This window comes from Stegostoma tigrinum, chromosome 15, assembly GCF_030684315.1.
Source record: "Stegostoma tigrinum isolate sSteTig4 chromosome 15, sSteTig4.hap1, whole genome shotgun sequence".
Lineage (NCBI taxonomy): Eukaryota > Metazoa > Chordata > Chondrichthyes > Orectolobiformes > Stegostomatidae > Stegostoma > Stegostoma tigrinum.
In genome coordinates, this window is record NC_081368.1 from 66,582,721 (window position 1) to 66,600,108 (window position 17,388).

The window sequence follows — 17,388 nt, forward strand, 5'->3', positions numbered from 1 at the left end:
CAAAATAAAAATGTGCAGACGTTGCACCTGTTTCGATTTAGCAAAGTAAGTGACAGCAATTCTTTGGTTCATTGAAATCACAGTAAACTGTCTTAGTGTGTGATAAGTTGAGGTCAGTTTCATAGCTCCCTAAGAGTTAGGCCAGACATTTTGATTTAATGTCTGACTTTTCCTGAGTAGTTAGTTACTTAATTGTTGCTCAATTCATCAATGTAAGTAGGCACCTGGAAACTGAGAACAGTTTTGGCCCCTTTATCTAAGGAAAGATGTACTGGCATTGGAGGCAGTCCAGAGAAGATTCACTAGGCTGATTTTGGAAATGAAATATTTTCTTATGAGGTGAGGTTGAATAGATTGGACCTGCATTCATTAAAGTTTAGAATATTGAGAGACCTATTGAAATGTATAAAATTCTTCAGGGACTTGAAAGGAGAAGGGTTGTTTCCCTTTGTGGGAGAGTGTAGGACAAGAGGGAATTTATTTGGAGAATAGGGTCATCCAGTCAGGAGAGAAATGAAGAGAAATTGCCTCTAAGTGAGTCTTTGGAATTATTTATTGCAGATACCAGTTGAGGCTGAGTTATTTAGTATGTTCAAGGCTGAGAAAGACAGATTTTCAATCAGTAAGAACATTGAGGATTATAGAAAAATGGCTGGCAAATTGAATTGGGGATTATCAGATCAGCCAACATCTCTGTGAATAGAGGACCAGGCTCAATGGACTGAATGATCTATTTATGCTGTTATGTCTGACAGTCTTATTACTAATCTCTTTGCCACGCTATTTCTGAACTCCACCTAAACTGATTCTCCAAATTAATGTTTCGCATTCAGACCATCTTTTAGTAGTGAATGAATAACATCTTATGGGTGGCACGGTGTCTCAGTGGCTAGCACTGGTGCCATACAGCGCCAGAGACCCTGGTTCGATTCTAACCTTGGGTAGCTATCCGTGTGGAGCTTGCACGGACTTCCCATGTCTGTGTGAGTTTCCTCCTAGAGTCCAGAAATGCGTAGGCTAGATGGATTAGCCATAGTGTTCAGGAATATGTAGATTAGGTGGGTTATCGGGGCATGATTCTGGGTGGAATGTCTGAGGGTCAGTGTGCACTTACTGGGCCGAAGGACCTGCTTCCACACTGTAGAGATGCCAAGGTACTTAATTAACAGAGCTACCCCACCACCTATGTATTGGTAAAATACCCCATGAACATTCAGATCCCACACTTTGTCATTTACAGCCACGTTGCTAATGCTCATCAGGCCATGCATATTTATCCATTTGTGCCAACATTCATGTCTTCTGAAACAAATGTATACATTCAGATACTTAGCTCTTACATTTCTTACAGTCAGTCCTTCATCTGTTAATGCTCTCTTAGATTTGTATGTTTTGTCACTTCCTGTCATATTCCAGTATGTTCCTAAATTGTTCTCCTGCTTTATTATTTTTTTGTTTCTATTTATATGCCACATCTCCACTTACTTGATTGCTTCCCCTCACTACTTAGTTCAATAACCTATCCCTTGCTCTCGTAATTTTTTTTCCAGACGCTGTTCTTTGCACAGCTCAGATGTCAGCCCATTATCAATAAGCACAGCTTCTACTTTCTCCAGTGCTGGTGCCAGCGCTCCAGCAATTATCTAACAGATTTAAGGTTCTTAGAGCCTGTATGGATGTACGCAGTGGCATAGAGTGAATGAACAAACTGACCATGGTGATGTGGTACTGGAAGCCATTCTTGCAGGGGAGTTAGCCGGAATGTATTGATAGAAAGAAGACAGTGAGGTTGAGGGTTAGATATCTAAGCTCCCAAATTTACATTCCGTCACAAGCTGCACTCTTGGACTTCTGTTTACATAGAGATAGCAAGAACTGCAGATGCTGAAGTCAGAGAAAACACAGTATAGAACTGGAGAATCACAGTAGGCCACACAGCATCAAAGGAGCAGGAAAGTTGTCGTTTCAGGTCTGAAGAAAGATTGAAAAATGAGAGAATTGGACACTCAGACGTGCAAACACTGGAGTCAGTAGAAGAGTCATTACCGCAAAGCGAAAGCTTTTGTACACTGAAGGAGGCACCTACTGACCTGTAACATGTCCATCCTGGGCCTCCCTCAATGTCATGATGACACCACCCACAAACTGGAGAAGCAACACCTCATATTCCATCTCAGAAGCCTACAGCCCGATGACCCAAACATGGAATTCACCAGTTTTAAAACCTCTACCCCTGGCCTCATCCCATGTCAGATCCTCCCTCTCATCCCCACCACCTTGACCTGACACAATCTGTCCATCTTCTCTCCCACCTATCCACCCCACCTATCCCACTGACTAATCCCCACCACTCCCTACCTGCACCCAGCTATCACCATCCCACTTACCTACCCCAGCCCTACCCCTCCTCTGTCTATTTATTTCCAGCTTCCTTCTCTCTCCCCATTTCTGACGAAGGTTGCTGACCCGAAATGTCAACTTTCCTGCTCCTATGATGCTGCTGGCCCTGCTGTGTTCTTCTACCTCCATACAATGCTGTTTACATCATTAGATTGATACCACTCTTGCAAAATAGAATTTTTTTTTGATTAATCACTCAGAATCTAATGCAGTGCCTGCATTTTCCTTTGTGTAGAAAACCATTTGCTTTGTGGTAATAGAGATAATGGGAACTGCAGATGCTGGAGATTCCAAGATAATAAAATGTGAGGCTGGATGAACACAGCAGGCCAAGCAGCATCTCAGGAGCACAAAAGCTGACGTTTCGGGCCTAGACCCTTCATCAGAGAGGGGGATGGGGGGAGGGAACTGGAATAAATAGGGAGAGAGGGGGAGGCGGACCGAAGATGGAGAGTAAAGAAGATAGGTGGAGAGGGTGTAGGTGGGGAGGTAGGGAGGGGATAGGTCAGTCCAGGGAAGACGGACAGGTCAAGGAGGTGGGATGAGGTTAGTAGGTAGCTGGGGGTGCGGCTTGGGGTGGGAGGAAGGGATGGGTGAGAGGAAGAACCGGTTAGGGAGGCAGAGACAGGTTGGACTGGTTTTGGGATGCAGTGGGTGGGGGGGAAGAGCTGGGCTGGTTGTGTGGTGCAGTGGGGGGAGGGGATGAGCTGGGCTGGTTGAGGGATGCAGTGGGGGAAGGGGAGATTTTGAAACTGGTGAAGTCCACATTGATACCATATGGCTGCAGGGTTCCCAGGCGGAATATGAGTTGCTGTTCCTGCAACCTTCGGGTGGCATCATTGTGGCAGTGCAGGAGGCCCATGATGGACATGTCATCAAGAGAATGGGAGGGGGAGTGGAAATGGTTTGCGACTGGGAGGTGCAGTTGTTTGTTGCGAACTGAGCGGAGGTGTTCTGCAAAGCGGTCCCCAAGCCTCCGCTTGGTTTCCCCAATGTAGAGAAAGCCGCACCGGGTACAGTGGATGCAGTATACCACATTGGCAGATGTGCAGGTGAACCTCTGCTTAATGTGGAATGTCATCTTGGGGCCTGGGATGGGGGTGAGGGAGGAGGTGTGGGGACAAGTGTAGCATTTCCTGCGGTTGCAGGGGAAGGTGCCGGGTGTGGTGGGGTTGGAGGGCAGTGTGGAGCGAACAAGGGAGTCACGGAGAGAGTGGTCTCTCCGGAAAGCAGACAGGGGTGGGGATGGAAAAATGTCTTGGGTGGTGGGGTCGGATTGTAAATGGCGGAAGTGTCGGAGGATAATGCGTTGTATCCGGAGGTTGGTAGGGTGGTGTGTGAGAACGAGGGGGATCCTCTTGGGGCGGTTGTGGCGGGGGCGGGGTGTGAGGGATGTGTCGCGGGAAATGCGGGAGACGCGGTCAAGGGCGTTCTCAATCACCGTGGGGGGGAAGTTGCGGTCCTTAAAGAACTTGGACATCTGGGATGTGCGGGAGTGGAATGTCTTATCGTGGGAGCAGATGCGGCGGAGGCGGAGGAATTGGGAATAGGGGATGGAATTTTTGCAGGAGGGTGGGTGGGAGGAGGTGTATTCTAGGTAGCTGTGGGAGTCGGTGGGCTTGTAATGGACATCAGTTACAAGCTGATTGCCTGAGATGGAGACTGAGAGGTCCAGGAAGGTGAGGGATGTGCTGGAGATGGCCCAGGTGAACTGAAGGTTGGGGTGGAAGGTGTTGGTGAAGTGGATGAACTGTTCGAGCTCCTCTGGGGAGCAAGAGGCGGCGCCGATACAGTCATCAATGTACCGGAGGAAGAGGTGGGGTTTGGGGCCTGTGTAGGTGCGGAAGATGGACTGTTCCACGTAACCTACAAAGAGGCAGGCATAGCTGGGGCCCATGCGGGTGCCCATGGCCACCCCCTTAGTCTGTAGGAAGTGGGAGGAGTCAAAAGAGAAGTTGTTGAGTGTGAGGACGAGTTCCGCTAGGCGGATGAGAGTGTCGGTGGAGGGGGCCTGGTCGGGCCTGCGGGACAGGAAGAAGCGGAGGGCCTTGAGGCCATCTCCATGCGGAATGCAGGTGTACAGGGACTGGACGTCCATGGTGAATATGAGGTGTTGGGGGCCAGGGAATTGGAAGTCCTGGAGGAGGTGGAGGGCGTGGGTGGTGTCACGGACATAGGTGGGGAGTTCCTGGACCAAAGGGGAGAAAATGGAGTCCAGATAGGTGGAGATGAGTTCGGTGGGGCAGGAGCAGGCTGAGACGATGGGTCGACCAGGGCAGGCAGGTTTGTGGATTTTGGGAAGGAGATAGAAACGGGCCGTGCGGGGTTGGGGAACAATGAGGTTGGAGGCTGTGGGTGGGAGGTCCCCTGAGGTGATGAGGTCATGAATGGTGCTTTGTGGTAATGACTCTTTTATAGTGAACCCAGTGTTTAGATGTTTGAGTCTCCCAATTCTCACATTTTTCAATCGTTTTGTGCTGCTATAAACTTTTGCAGTCTGTAGATTATATCTGGTGCTCCGTGTATTCAAGCAACACAGGTTTAAGCTTAAGTTTTCAACCTGTTGCTAATATAGTATGATTCCAAAAATTACACTTTTACACTCATTTTATTAATTTGTGCTTCAGCCTTTCAGACTGAAGGGAAACTTTATCTAATTTTGGATTTCCTCAGGGGAGGGGATGTATTTACACGCTTATCCAAAGAGGTAAGATATCAGATATCATTTTCAGGTGATTGTTTATGTCATTGTAAAATCAAGTTTGAAAGAAAATGATCAAAGAAAGTAAAACATGCTGACAGTCATCATGACTTGCTAAATTTGTCATCAGGGAGAGGGAGTAAATTGCAAGTGCCCACAATATAACAGATCTAATAAAAGGAAGGATATCAAAATAATTTTCTTTATTCTTAATTTGCCATCAATTGTAATTTGAAACTGTCTCAAACAAAAATATAGGATTTTTAAATTTAGTTTTGTTTAATTCGTTTTGGTCACAATACTGCTGTCTCCCTAGTCCTTCAGTTACTGGAGTTTGTTTAGCTTGATTTTTTTTGTGCTTGTAGCATTGTCAATAAATTGCTTATCCATGCTTTTTACAGTTGGTCTGGAATTAGGGGGAAAAAAGGAATTTCTCTTCAAAATCAAAACTTGCAAAAACATGATTGTGCAGTTTGATGTACTGAAGTCATAGAAATTGATAAAACAATACAGTTCTTCATATAGGTCATGTTTACTGAGGAAGATGTCAAGTTCTACCTCGCAGAATTGGCCCTTGCTTTGGATCATCTACACAGTTTGGGAATAGTGTACAGAGATCTAAAGCCAGAAAAGTAAATCTTTTATTTTCTTCTGGATTAATTTACATATTTATCATTATGCATTTTATGAATATTTAAATTATAATCTTTAATAGTTAATCATTTTCTTAAATGCTATAATTACATTGCTGATTAGTTGAATTCTATATTAACCTTATTTTACAGAATTTTTATAATACCTTTTGAAAATTTGTGCTGAAAATATTTTGAGTGATACAGAAAAATACATAAATTACTGTGTATTCTTTAAAAGCAAATGCTCAATTTTATTTATAATTATTCAAATAATTGTAAAGAATTTTTGTAAGAATTCATTCAAACTTATGTACATACATTGGAGAATGTGAATTTTAATTTCAGCATTTTACTTGATGAAGGAGGACATATCAAGTTAACAGGTAGGTACATTCACCACCCGTGAATTAACTGTATAGATAATTATTTTATGTATGAACAAGGTTGTTTTAATAATCTTTAATATAATTCTATGACTTTTAATGAAAAACAGACTTGGAATTTGCTTGGACTTGCAAATATAATGGCAAAGTTTGCTGTTCTGAGACTATCTTGCTCAGGTAGTTTAATTCAAGCCAAAACATTTTTGTGTGCAAAATTGTGGAAATATTTGTTGCCTTTTAGTCAAAGGGCTAACTGACAAATGCTGAATGAAGTCCTGTCAACTGCCAAAAAAAAGAGATCTGCCGTAAGCGTAACATTTGATGGTTAGCTTACTGCTTAGTTTCATTCATTACTGATGTAATGATGATCACTTCATTCAGTAAATAATGAATAAAGCAGCATCTTCTATTAGATTAATTCATTTAAATAAGTGAGTTTAAAAACATTCACAGTCTGTCAACTGAAAATAACTGTATTGACTACAAAATCATGTAATTAATCTTTGTTCATTTTGCATAGTCAACCTCGAGCCCTAGCTTAAAAGTGAATGGTTGAAGAATGATCACTGTGTTTCTATCTTATTAAAAGTTCTCTTGAGTAATTTAAGAACTTTAAAGATCTGAAGAGCCTGTGTCTGTCATCTGTTTGGCCTTCATTTGACTTCAAAATACTGGAATTGTACTTGTCATGGATTAGTCCTCGTTTGATAGACCACTCCAATTCCCTTCTTTTTTACATAGAATCATAACAGTAAAAGCGCAGGCCACTTGGCCCATCAAGTCCACACCAACCCTCCAAACAGCAGCGTACCCAGACAGTGCACTGCCCCCCCCCCCCCCCCAAACTGTATCCGATGACCTTGTATTTACAGTGGCAAATCCAGCCAACTTGTACACCCCTGGACTTTGTGGACAATTTAGATGGCCGATCCACCTAACCTGTACATCTTTGGATTCTGGGAGGAAACCAGCCCACCCAGAGGAAACGCGTGCAGACATGAGAATGTACAAACTCCACACAGACAATTGCCCAAGGCTAGAGTTGAACCTAGGACTCTGGCACTGCGGTAGCAGTGCTAACCACTGAGCCACCAAAAACTGGCATTGTGGCAAGTGGCTTTTTTGTGACCTGAAGTTAGGTTTGCAGTTCACTTTGTTTCATACTAGTTGGGATCCAGCCATGGTCAAACTGATGGTGTTAATAAGACATGTCACCATGGAAATACATTATCAAAATCATTGTCCAAAATGTAAGTAAAATTTGCAGTACAAAATGACTTTCTAAAATAAAATTGTAACTGTTTTAAGAAATTAGGACTCTACACAAACAGAATTTTTATTTTTTTTAAAAAGGATTCTTTAATTGATTCAACTTTGTAAAAGTTCATTGGTCTGTCTAAATGTCTCTTAAACATTGCTGTTGTATCTGTTTCCACCTCCCTAGCACTGCGTTCCAGCTACTGAGCACACACTGCAAAAGAAAAACTTACTTTCCACATCTCCTTTAAAATTTTCCCCTCCCACCTTAAATCTGTGCCCCTTTCACCCTGGGAAATTAGGAAAGGTGTGGGTAGGGTGGATAATCAGATAATTTGATTATCCACCCTACCCACACCTTTCATAATTTTATTACTCCTATTAGGTTGCCCCTCAGCCTTGGCTCAAATGAAAGCAACCCAAGTTTGTCCAACCTCTTCTTACAGCTAATGCACTCCAATCTAGGCAACATCCTGGTGAGTATCTTTTGCACCCTCTCCAAGGCATCCACATCTACCCATGATGTGACGACCATAGCTGTACACAATGCTTCAAATGTGGCCAAACTAAACTCTAATACAGTTGCAACATGACTTGCCAACTCAGATACTCAAAGCACTGACCAAAGCATACCATACACCACCTTTGTCACTTTCAGGTAGTTATGGATTTGCACCCCAAGATCCCTCTCTGTATCAATGCTTCAAAGTGCCCTGCCATTTACTGTTTTTCTTCCTCTTCCATTTGATCACCTGAGGGGCAGGGTAGGGTACAGCCTGGAAGAGTACCTGGAAGGTTCAGGCAGTTGAAAAGTTAATATTGATTTCAACAAGACCTTTGATAAGGGTCCACATGGGAAACTGATAAAGCAGGTAAAAAGTTCATTAAATCCAGAGTAATTTGGGCTATTCACAGGAGACAGAAGTTGCTGGTAGCAGACTGTTTATGTGACTGGAATCCGGTGTGCAGTGGTGTACCACAGAGAACAGTGCTGGGTCCCTTAGTATTAATGATATTCATAAATGATATAGATGAGAATGTGTTGAAGGGTTGGGTGGGCGGAAGAAGACATAAATTTGTGATGACAAAGATTAGCTGGGTAGTTGACAGCACAGAGCAAAGTGTTGGGTTACTGGACGATAATTGATTGGTCAGAAGGGCAGTTCAGTAGCTGATGGGAACTAACCCTAATAAATGTGAGGTGATGCACATGGGAAGATGCAGCAAGAGAGTACTCATTGAATGGTAAGAGGCTGTGAAACTCTGAGGAATGGAGGGAAAATTGCGGTATTTGTCCATATATCCCTGAAGGTGGCAGGACAGGTGAATGGGGTAGTTAGGGCATATTGGATGCTTGCTTTTATCTGTCGTGGCATAGATTATAAATGTAGTCAGGTCAAGTTGCGCTGTACAGAAGGTTGATTTAGGCAGCAGCTTGAGCACTGTGTGCAGTTCTGATCATCATGCTATAGGAAGCATGTGATTGCGCTAGAAGGCTGTCAATGGGGATTCACCAAGAAATTGCTTGGGATGGAGTATTTCACCTGTAAAGAGAGGCTGGATAAGCTTGAGTTGATTTCTTTAGAGTAGTGAAAGTTGACGAAGGACTGGGATAGAGGTTTATAAGATTGAGCGGAATGAACAAGGTTAATAACTAGGAGATGTAATTTTAATGTGAATGCCAAGAGGTTTTGAGGGGATTTAAGGAAAAATATTCCTGCCTAGAAGCTAGTCAGGGTCTGGAATACACTGCCTGGAAGGGTAGTTGAGGTGCGAAATCTCAACACCTTCAAAAATTATTTGGATGAGCACTTGATGTGTCATGACATTCAAGGCTATGGGCCTAGTACTGGAAAGTGGGACAAATGTACTTCGAAGTCAGTTTTTGGTGGTCCAGCCCTGACGGGCTGAAGGGCCTCTTCTATTCTTCTGTATGATTTGATGATAGATTTTAATTTGTTTATGAGCTATGAGCATTACTGGTTAGTCCATTATTTATCGCCTATCTTGACTTTCCCCTGATTAGCTGATGGTCAACAGCCTTCTTGAACTGATGCAGTCCATGTAGTTAGAGGTTCATCAACAATGCTGTTTAGGTTGGGAATTCCAGTATTTTGCTCCAGGAATGGTGATATACTTCCAATTTAAGTTCATGTGTCACTTGGAAGGGGGACTGGCAGGTGTTCATGTTCCATGCATCTGCTGTCCTTATCCTTTTAGGTCTCTTTCATAAAAACTCTACAGTTATCTTAAGGTGGTTGCTGTGATTCATTATCTTCCTTCATTTTGCCTTTGTGTACCTTTTTGTACCATTTAGCAGACTGGCTCAGATAATGTTATGGAAAATAACATCAAAAAATTTCTATTCACGCTTAAATGGGAATTCCAGCTATTAAGCTTTGGCCTTGAATATTGTATTCTGCTGGTCACTAATTAGAATAAAATCTAGTATGTTGTTTTGTTGGTGGGGCAGATTCAAATATCAACTCTAGACAGTTAATAATCTGACTATTCGGTATTGATATTCATTCATTTCTGCAGATTTCACAAGGTGAAACTTGTGTATGTTTACAAAAAAAGAGCTGTTCTGTATCTTACTTTTTGGTGTTAATCCAGGAAATATACAATATGCTTCCGGATTTCATTCCTTCCCCTCCCTACTTATCCCTACAACAATCTTGTCAAACTATATGCGCATTTGCATGGCTATTTTAGTAACATATGTTTAATCAGTTGTGCTTTAAAGTGATTGCTTACTTACGTAGTGTTCACAATTTTGACGTGACTCTTATTTATAGATTTTGGGCTCAGTAAAGAATCAGTTGACCAAGAAAAGAAGGCATACTCATTCTGTGGTACTGTGGAGTACATGGCACCAGAAGTAGTAAACAGGCGAGGTCACACACAGAGTGCAGATTGGTGGTCATTTGGTGTTCTTATGGTATGTCTGAGATTTTGCCTGCCCAGTTTTGATTTTTTTTTCTGCTTCATATCCTAGTTTGTGAAAGTGACTGCACCCGAGTGTAGAATTTTCAGTTTGGTTCCAATGTGCATTTATGCCTAAATTTTGTGGTATGCTCTTGTCCTGCATAGGGAATTAAATGCTCTATGGTTATTAACTATGGAGAGCTTGGCTACGTAAGCACCTCGAGGTTGCTCTCAGCATGTAATTCTGAAAGTCATTGTCAACGCCACACTCAAACATCCATGTGGTGGTTTAAGTATGTTCTTTTATAGGAATTTCAGTTGGAGGCTTGAACTTCTGAAAACCATGTTTACTCTAAGCTAAGGGCTCTAGTGTAGAATTCCTGGCTTTTTGGAGTTCACAACCAGAGTTCACAGATTCCCAGTCCTGAGAGCCCCAAGGAGTTATAACCATCTTTATGTTCCAGCTTTAGTTTTGTGGCCAAGCAGAAACTGTTTCACAGCAGTGTTGAATTTGGAGTGCCAAGTCATTTTAAAATATTTCAATTATTTTCTATTTCTATCAAGACAGAACTGACCTATTAGTCATCAGCTGCATCTTGTCTTTATACTGCACCATTGATTTGTAAATGTTCCTGATTTGCACCCTTTCAAATTTTTGTCTTCATTAAGTATAAATCTTAAATTTTTAAATATACATATATAATGCTGATACCTAGTTAACGTTAGTTATTTGAATGTTATGCATTAGTTATCATACTGTTACTGATTTTAGAGGAAACTATGTACTTAACAAGTATTAGGCCCAATTTTGCTTTAGTAACATCTTAATTCTCATTCACTTTCAGTTTGAGATGCTTACTGGTACATTGCCATTTCAAGGTAAAGACAGGAATGAAACAATGAACATGATACTGAAGTAAGTTTGTTAAATGTACTGTCATGCACTTTATAATCTTGTAATAGTTTGCAGGAAGTTTCACATTTGTTAACTTGATCACCTTGTGGAAGCTCCTGTTGTGACCTTTTTTGAGATTATAGGAAAATATACTAGACTTTGGACAACTTGTATAAATGTTCAGTTCAAGTATAAGCCTGTAATGGATGTGCCAATTCATTCAATCCATCAGAATTAGGGAAAATAAAATAGTTTTCCAATTTCCATTCCCATTTTTGGCATTTGTACGTTCTGTTTTGCTTATTTCTTCTATTTACTCCTTATTCAGTTTTAACATGAACACTTGCAGTCAAAACTATGAAAAATATCGGTCTTAGATTTATTTTTAGTTTGGCAGTGGCCTGTTGTTTTCTGTAGTTAGATTCAAAGTTATCTAAATGCAGTTAATAGAAGCAAGCTGGATAAAATGCAAGCCCATGCAGCAGTTTCAATGAACAAACTTCTAAGTTACAAGTTTGACTTCAATTCATGGGGGTATTTTGACTGTTTGGATGTTTTTAATTTAACGTATATGGTATTAATACTCATAGTAAAGACAAACACCATTACACCAGTTTTGAAAGCTGGAAAGTCCTAAAGTATGACTTTACAACTGATGCTCTGTGATCCCACATGCTCTCGTGAATTGCTTCACATACTCAATTCAATCTGTCAGAAGTAGATGGAGGTGTCTAACTTAAATGGAGAATAATAGATACCAAGAGTGATTGCAACACACATTTAATTAAGGATTACAGCTCATGCCATAAACAAATTTAAATTGCAGCAAATTGCATATTTCATCGGAAAACACAAATTGAGATTGCAGTGTGAAAATCAATCACTACTGCCTGCTGTTTATAATGTAAACTGGTTTAATTTTGTCTTTTCTTTTGTGTTGATAGCACGGGTTCATTCGATTAGATATATGTGCAATTCCACATTGTTAATGCATAACAGTGTTGAACATGAGACCAAATATTCGAACATCGTTACTTCAAACGTGTTTAGAAATAATCCTGGTTAGTTTTATATCTGCTATATCTACTTAATAGTCAATTGAAATTATTCTTGAGAGTTTCCACATTAGGAAATGACCACAAAGCTTGCATTTTAAGAGGTAAAAGAAGGGAAATGAAAGTTCAGCCCTAAAATATTTCAAAGGAATAAAATCGAATGATCATTCAATCATTTTCATAATGGCCACTTTGATCTCTGTTGTAAGGATTTACCATCAAAATATTTATGGTAATCAGGGTTCCTGTGTCATGCTGTGGCAAGTTTATGCCATTGATATTCTGCATCTGAATAAAGTTCACTTATGAGAATGCTATAGGGCATTTGAGTCTACCCTGGCTATCATGCTCGAATTGGGAATTGTCAAGAAAATAAAAAAAAAAGCAGGTTAAATACTGTATGCTCAGTAAAAATTATAAAATGACTGGCCTGTGTTAGTATGCAGTTTGTATCATACAAGTAAAATAATGAATTGATTTAGAGTCATAGAGTAATACGGCGTGGAAACAGGACCTTCCGCCCAAACTGGTCCATGCTGACCAAGGTGCCCACTCAGCTAGTTCCAATTGCCTGCGTTAGGTCCATATCCTTCTAAACCCTTCTCATCCATGTACCTATCCAAATGTTTTCTTTAAATGTGCTATTGTACCTGTCTCAACTACTTTCTCCAGCAGCCCAATCCATATACACACCATGATCTGCGTGAAAAAGTTGCCCCTCGGTTCCTCCTTAAATCTATCCCCTCTCACCTTAAACCTGTGCCCTCTAGTTTTCAATTTCCCATCCCTGGGAAAAAGAATATATGCATTCATCCTATCAGTGCGATTTTGTACATCTCAATAGCGCCACCCGTCATTCTCCTATGTTCCAAGGAATAAAGTCCTATCCTGGCCAACCTCTGCCCATAAATCAGGCCTACTAGGCTTGGTAACATCCTCGTAAGTCGTTTTTACACACGTTCCAGTTTCACTTTCTCTTTCCTATGACAGAAGTGTGGGTTTTCTCTGGGTGCTTTGGTTTTCTCCCACAGTCCAAAGATGTGCAGGCTAGGTGGATTGGCTGTGCTAAAGTTGCCTGTAGTGTTCAGGGGTGTGTGGGTTATCGGGGGATGGGTCTGGGTGGGGTGCTCCAAGGGGTGGTATGGACTTGTTGGGCTGAAGGGCCTGTTTCCACACTGTAGGTAATCTAATCAGAAACATCATTGGACCTGAAACATTAGCTCTGCTTTGTCTCCACCACGTTGTCAGACCTGCTGAGTTTCTCAAGTAATTTCTGTTTTTGTTCAGATTTTCAGCATCCAAAGTTCTTAGTTTTATTTTAATGAATTGATTTGCTTTTTCTTAGGGCGAAATTAGGAATGCCTCAGTTTCTTAGTCCAGAAGCTCAAGGTCTTCTCAGAATGTTATTCAAGAGAAATCCTGGGAACAGACTAGGTACTGCTTCATGTTTTAAAATAATCATTCTTCTCTTTTTTGAAGTTATTGTTTCCAATTTGAATGAATGCATATTTGATAGTTAATGAAAGCCTATTGGCAATGAGAATAAAGTCAAATTGGAATTCTTACTTGCATGCCTATTTACGATGTTGGCTAACTGTAACCTGGAAATAGTTTTTTAGATTAAATTTCGTTTGTTTTCTATAAGTGTAATGTTTACTGTTTCTTGTTCAATAATGTTAAGGAGGTCATTCACTTTTTGATATTTGCAGTGTCCCAAGTGCAAATACATTCTAAATTTGTTTAGGCATCGAATCTGTAAGGCAGCCCAAAGCATAAATATAAATAAATAAGAGAGAACTCTGGAAAAGACTATGGCAGTTCATCAGGCCAACTTGAAGTTGAAGCAACGTTATTTTATTTCTCATGTCTTCATTCACCTTCTTGTTAAATATTGGATTTCTCTCTTGAATTTTCTGACTTAAGCAAATTATATAGGTTATTGGTGAATTCACATGTTCAGCAACCTGTGGAGAGCAATGAAATACGTTCACTTTGTCTCAACTTATGGTCTGCCCCATGTAGATTTGTGTGTTATAACCTTGTGGAAATAAAACATTGGGTAGCAAGGTTGGTCTGTGGTTTGCCTGTGGCTTGGGCACTATAGGTGTCGTTTTGTTGCCAAAATGTTGCCTGCAACATGTACATACACTTCTGGTGTTCCGTGCTTGGAACTTGTTCTAGTTGAAGATGTCCATGTAGATTTTGGGAGCCCATGCCGAAAATGTGAAGGCTAAGTAGATTCTGATGTTTTTTAATGTGTCATACTAACCTGATGTCACTGCTGCCATCCTTGCCATTTTAGGTAATACCCTTTCAATGTTTCTCAGCTGCACATAAATACAGCAGCCTGAAGCCATTCTGAATGTTGAGGTCAAGGAGAGGTGTGTGAATACCCTCGGGCAGGTCAATGTAATGAAGGAGGAAGTGTTGGGTGTCTTAAAATGCATTAAGGTAGACAAGTCCCCACAGCCAGATGGTATCTATTCAGGATACTCTGCTGGGACCTTTGTTGTTTGTAATGAATATACATGACCTGGAGGAATGATTAGCAAGTTTGCCGATGACGTCATAATTGGCAGAGATTAGATAGTGAGGAGGATTGTCAAAGAATCCAGTGGGATGTAGATTGCAGCGTTAGGCTGAGAAATGACAGAGTTTAATCCAGACAGAAGTGAGCTGATGTAGTTTAGGAGGTCAAATTCACATGCAAATTATACAATAAATGGCAGAAGCCCTAGGAGCAATGCTGTACAAGGAATCTGGGCATGCAGATCCCTGAAAGTGGCAACCCAGGTGGACAAGGAGGCCACAAAGGCTTACAACATACTTGTTTTCATCAGCTGGAGCAACAAATATAAAAGTTTGCAAGTTATGTTACAGCTGTACAAAACTTTAGTTAAGCCACATTTGGAACATTGCGTTCAGTTCTGGTCACCACACTACCAGAAGGACATGGATGTTTTGCAGAGGGGGTGGAGGTTTACCAGGATACTGCTTGTTCTGGAGGGTTTTAGGTATGAAGAGAGGTTGGATAAACTTGGATTGTTTTTACTGGAATGACTGAGGCTGAATGGTGACCTGATAAAAGCCTACAAAATAGTGAGGGGCATGGATAGGGTGGATAATTAGAGGCTTTTTCCCAAAGTCGGAAGGTCAACTACAAGAGGGCACAGGTTCAGGTTGGCAAGGTGAAAGTTTAGGGGAGAAGTGCGGGGAAAACTTTACATGCAGAGGGTGATGGGTGCTCAGAACACTCTGCCAGTGGAGGTGGTGGAAACAGGCCGTTAACGGCGTTTAAGGCATATCTTGATACTCACATGAACGAGTGGTGAACAGGGGAACAGATAATGTGTATAGGCAATATGTAGTGGATTTAAATAAGGATTAGCAATCAGTGCAGGCTTGGTGGGCCAAAGAACGTGCTCGTGCACTTTGTTGTTCTTGGTCTTTGCAAGTTTGTTTCTAATTTCTCTCTGTTTTGATTTGCGCTTACAGAAGCGATGGGTACTTTGAGAAGCCAGTTAAAATTGAGGCTTTCAAGGATTGATCTGGCACTTGACTGTGAAGGTTCTGGGTGTACCACTTGCTCCTGATCATTTGCTTACAGTTGCAATTTTTCCTGGGCTACAGCTTGAGAGGGAAATTAATGAGAGAGATGTATTGAAGAAGGCTGACACGCGCGCACGCACGCACGCACACACGCACCATCCTGTCGGAATGAAAAAAAGCCATTGGAACATGAGCTGTCTCTTGTCAGGAATGCAGGCTTCCTCATGGTGGAGACATGCAGCCTTGTGGAAATGTTACTGAGATGTATTGCAACCACAAAGATGTGCCACGTATTTAATGTGCACTTGGTAACCTGGCAGTAGTTGGGCTTTCATTCAGCTCCAGTGTGCTGTTTTCACCATAGTATCACTCCTTGGCTCCACGGAATTCACTTTACACTTGGCTCATGATTATGCTCTGCAGCACAACTAAATGTGTCCAACATGTGCATCCAGTTGTGCTAGTACAAGAAACATTGATCACACATGTGGAGGCAACAGGTCTGCAGCGTAGACTGCTCTGGAGGAACCCTCGCATGGTGCCCCAATTCATGGGGACCTGCTGCATACTCTAATACCTGGCTGTTATGAGGGCAGTGTGTGCAACCTATGAGATGTAGGTTCGAGACCTGTAACAGTGCTAAATGGATGAGGTGCAACTATCTAAGTGTCCATGTTCAATTGAGATGTTGTGGTGATTGAAGCGATGCCATGTCAAGGGTGTGAGGCCTGAGGCTCAAATGTAAAAATATGGCACTTGGAGAGACCAGACCTTGACTCTCACTGTGTAAAGTTATTGGACTTCTTTGGCTCTGCATCCAGTTCTTCGCAGTGAACTTCTCCACTCTCATTCATTTGGGTCTCCCTGCATACGTTGCTTGCGCACGTTTAGTGGGTTTCCTGGTTCTCTGGATACAAAATTGCCCCATCTGATGCACCAGGAACTTTAATCGTATGTCAGATAGTCTGAGAGCCTGTGCTTAACAATGTTGCACTAGCATCACTGGTCCTCTTTCGTCAGACACCCGGCTAATATGACCTCAAGTACTTGCTGCAGCCAGAATGGAACTCCACTTTAGGAGGGACCGGCTAGCTTTAAGTAGTGCTAACATTGGATGTCCTTACCCTTCTAATGAAGTGCGCAAGCATGCAGCAGTAAACTTAACATTGGGATGCATGCCACTAATACTGGGTTGGCAGGTGTCATAAAGTTTTTGTGCTGCCTGTATTATTTTGAATGGGTGTGTGTTAATCTGGCATTATGATTGAGCTTTGAGCCCTTGCTCTTTCCCAGCAGCTACTTTGAACTCAATTAAATATTTGATGCAAAGCTAAAGGTAAGCTATCAAGTTCTCTTTTGTTCAAGAAAATCCTTGAACTTTCAACTGAAAGCAGAATTAGTGCTTTTTTTTTCCAATAGCTATTTGAGAAACTTGCCTTGTTTTGTCCCTGTATTCACAGTTGAGAAGGGCAATGTACAATTTTAGATATCACTGAAGAAACCCAGTGATGTATTAACACTGGTCCATCAAATGAAAAGTGTTGCTTGTCATTGATTTTTTTTTTCTACAATGCTGTTTACACTG

The 17,388-nt window shown here is 41.5% G+C and overlaps 1 protein-coding gene across 5 annotated transcripts in view; it reads left to right on the plus strand.

Moving 5' to 3' along the window:
• Positions 1 to 17,388, plus strand: part of rps6kal (ribosomal protein S6 kinase a, like) — a 121,614-nt gene that overhangs the window by 70,585 nt on the left and 33,641 nt on the right. For all 5 annotated transcript variants that reach the window (XM_048544249.1, XM_048544251.1, XM_048544250.2 and 2 more), the window contains 6 exons: positions 5,028 to 5,107; positions 5,627 to 5,733; positions 6,082 to 6,119; positions 10,175 to 10,317; positions 11,150 to 11,220; positions 13,600 to 13,688. In XM_048544249.1, the coding sequence (XP_048400206.1) occupies positions 5,028 to 5,107; positions 5,627 to 5,733; positions 6,082 to 6,119; positions 10,175 to 10,317; positions 11,150 to 11,220; positions 13,600 to 13,688 (528 nt within the window). The remainder of the gene's footprint in view (positions 1 to 5,027; positions 5,108 to 5,626; positions 5,734 to 6,081; positions 6,120 to 10,174; positions 10,318 to 11,149; positions 11,221 to 13,599; positions 13,689 to 17,388) is intronic.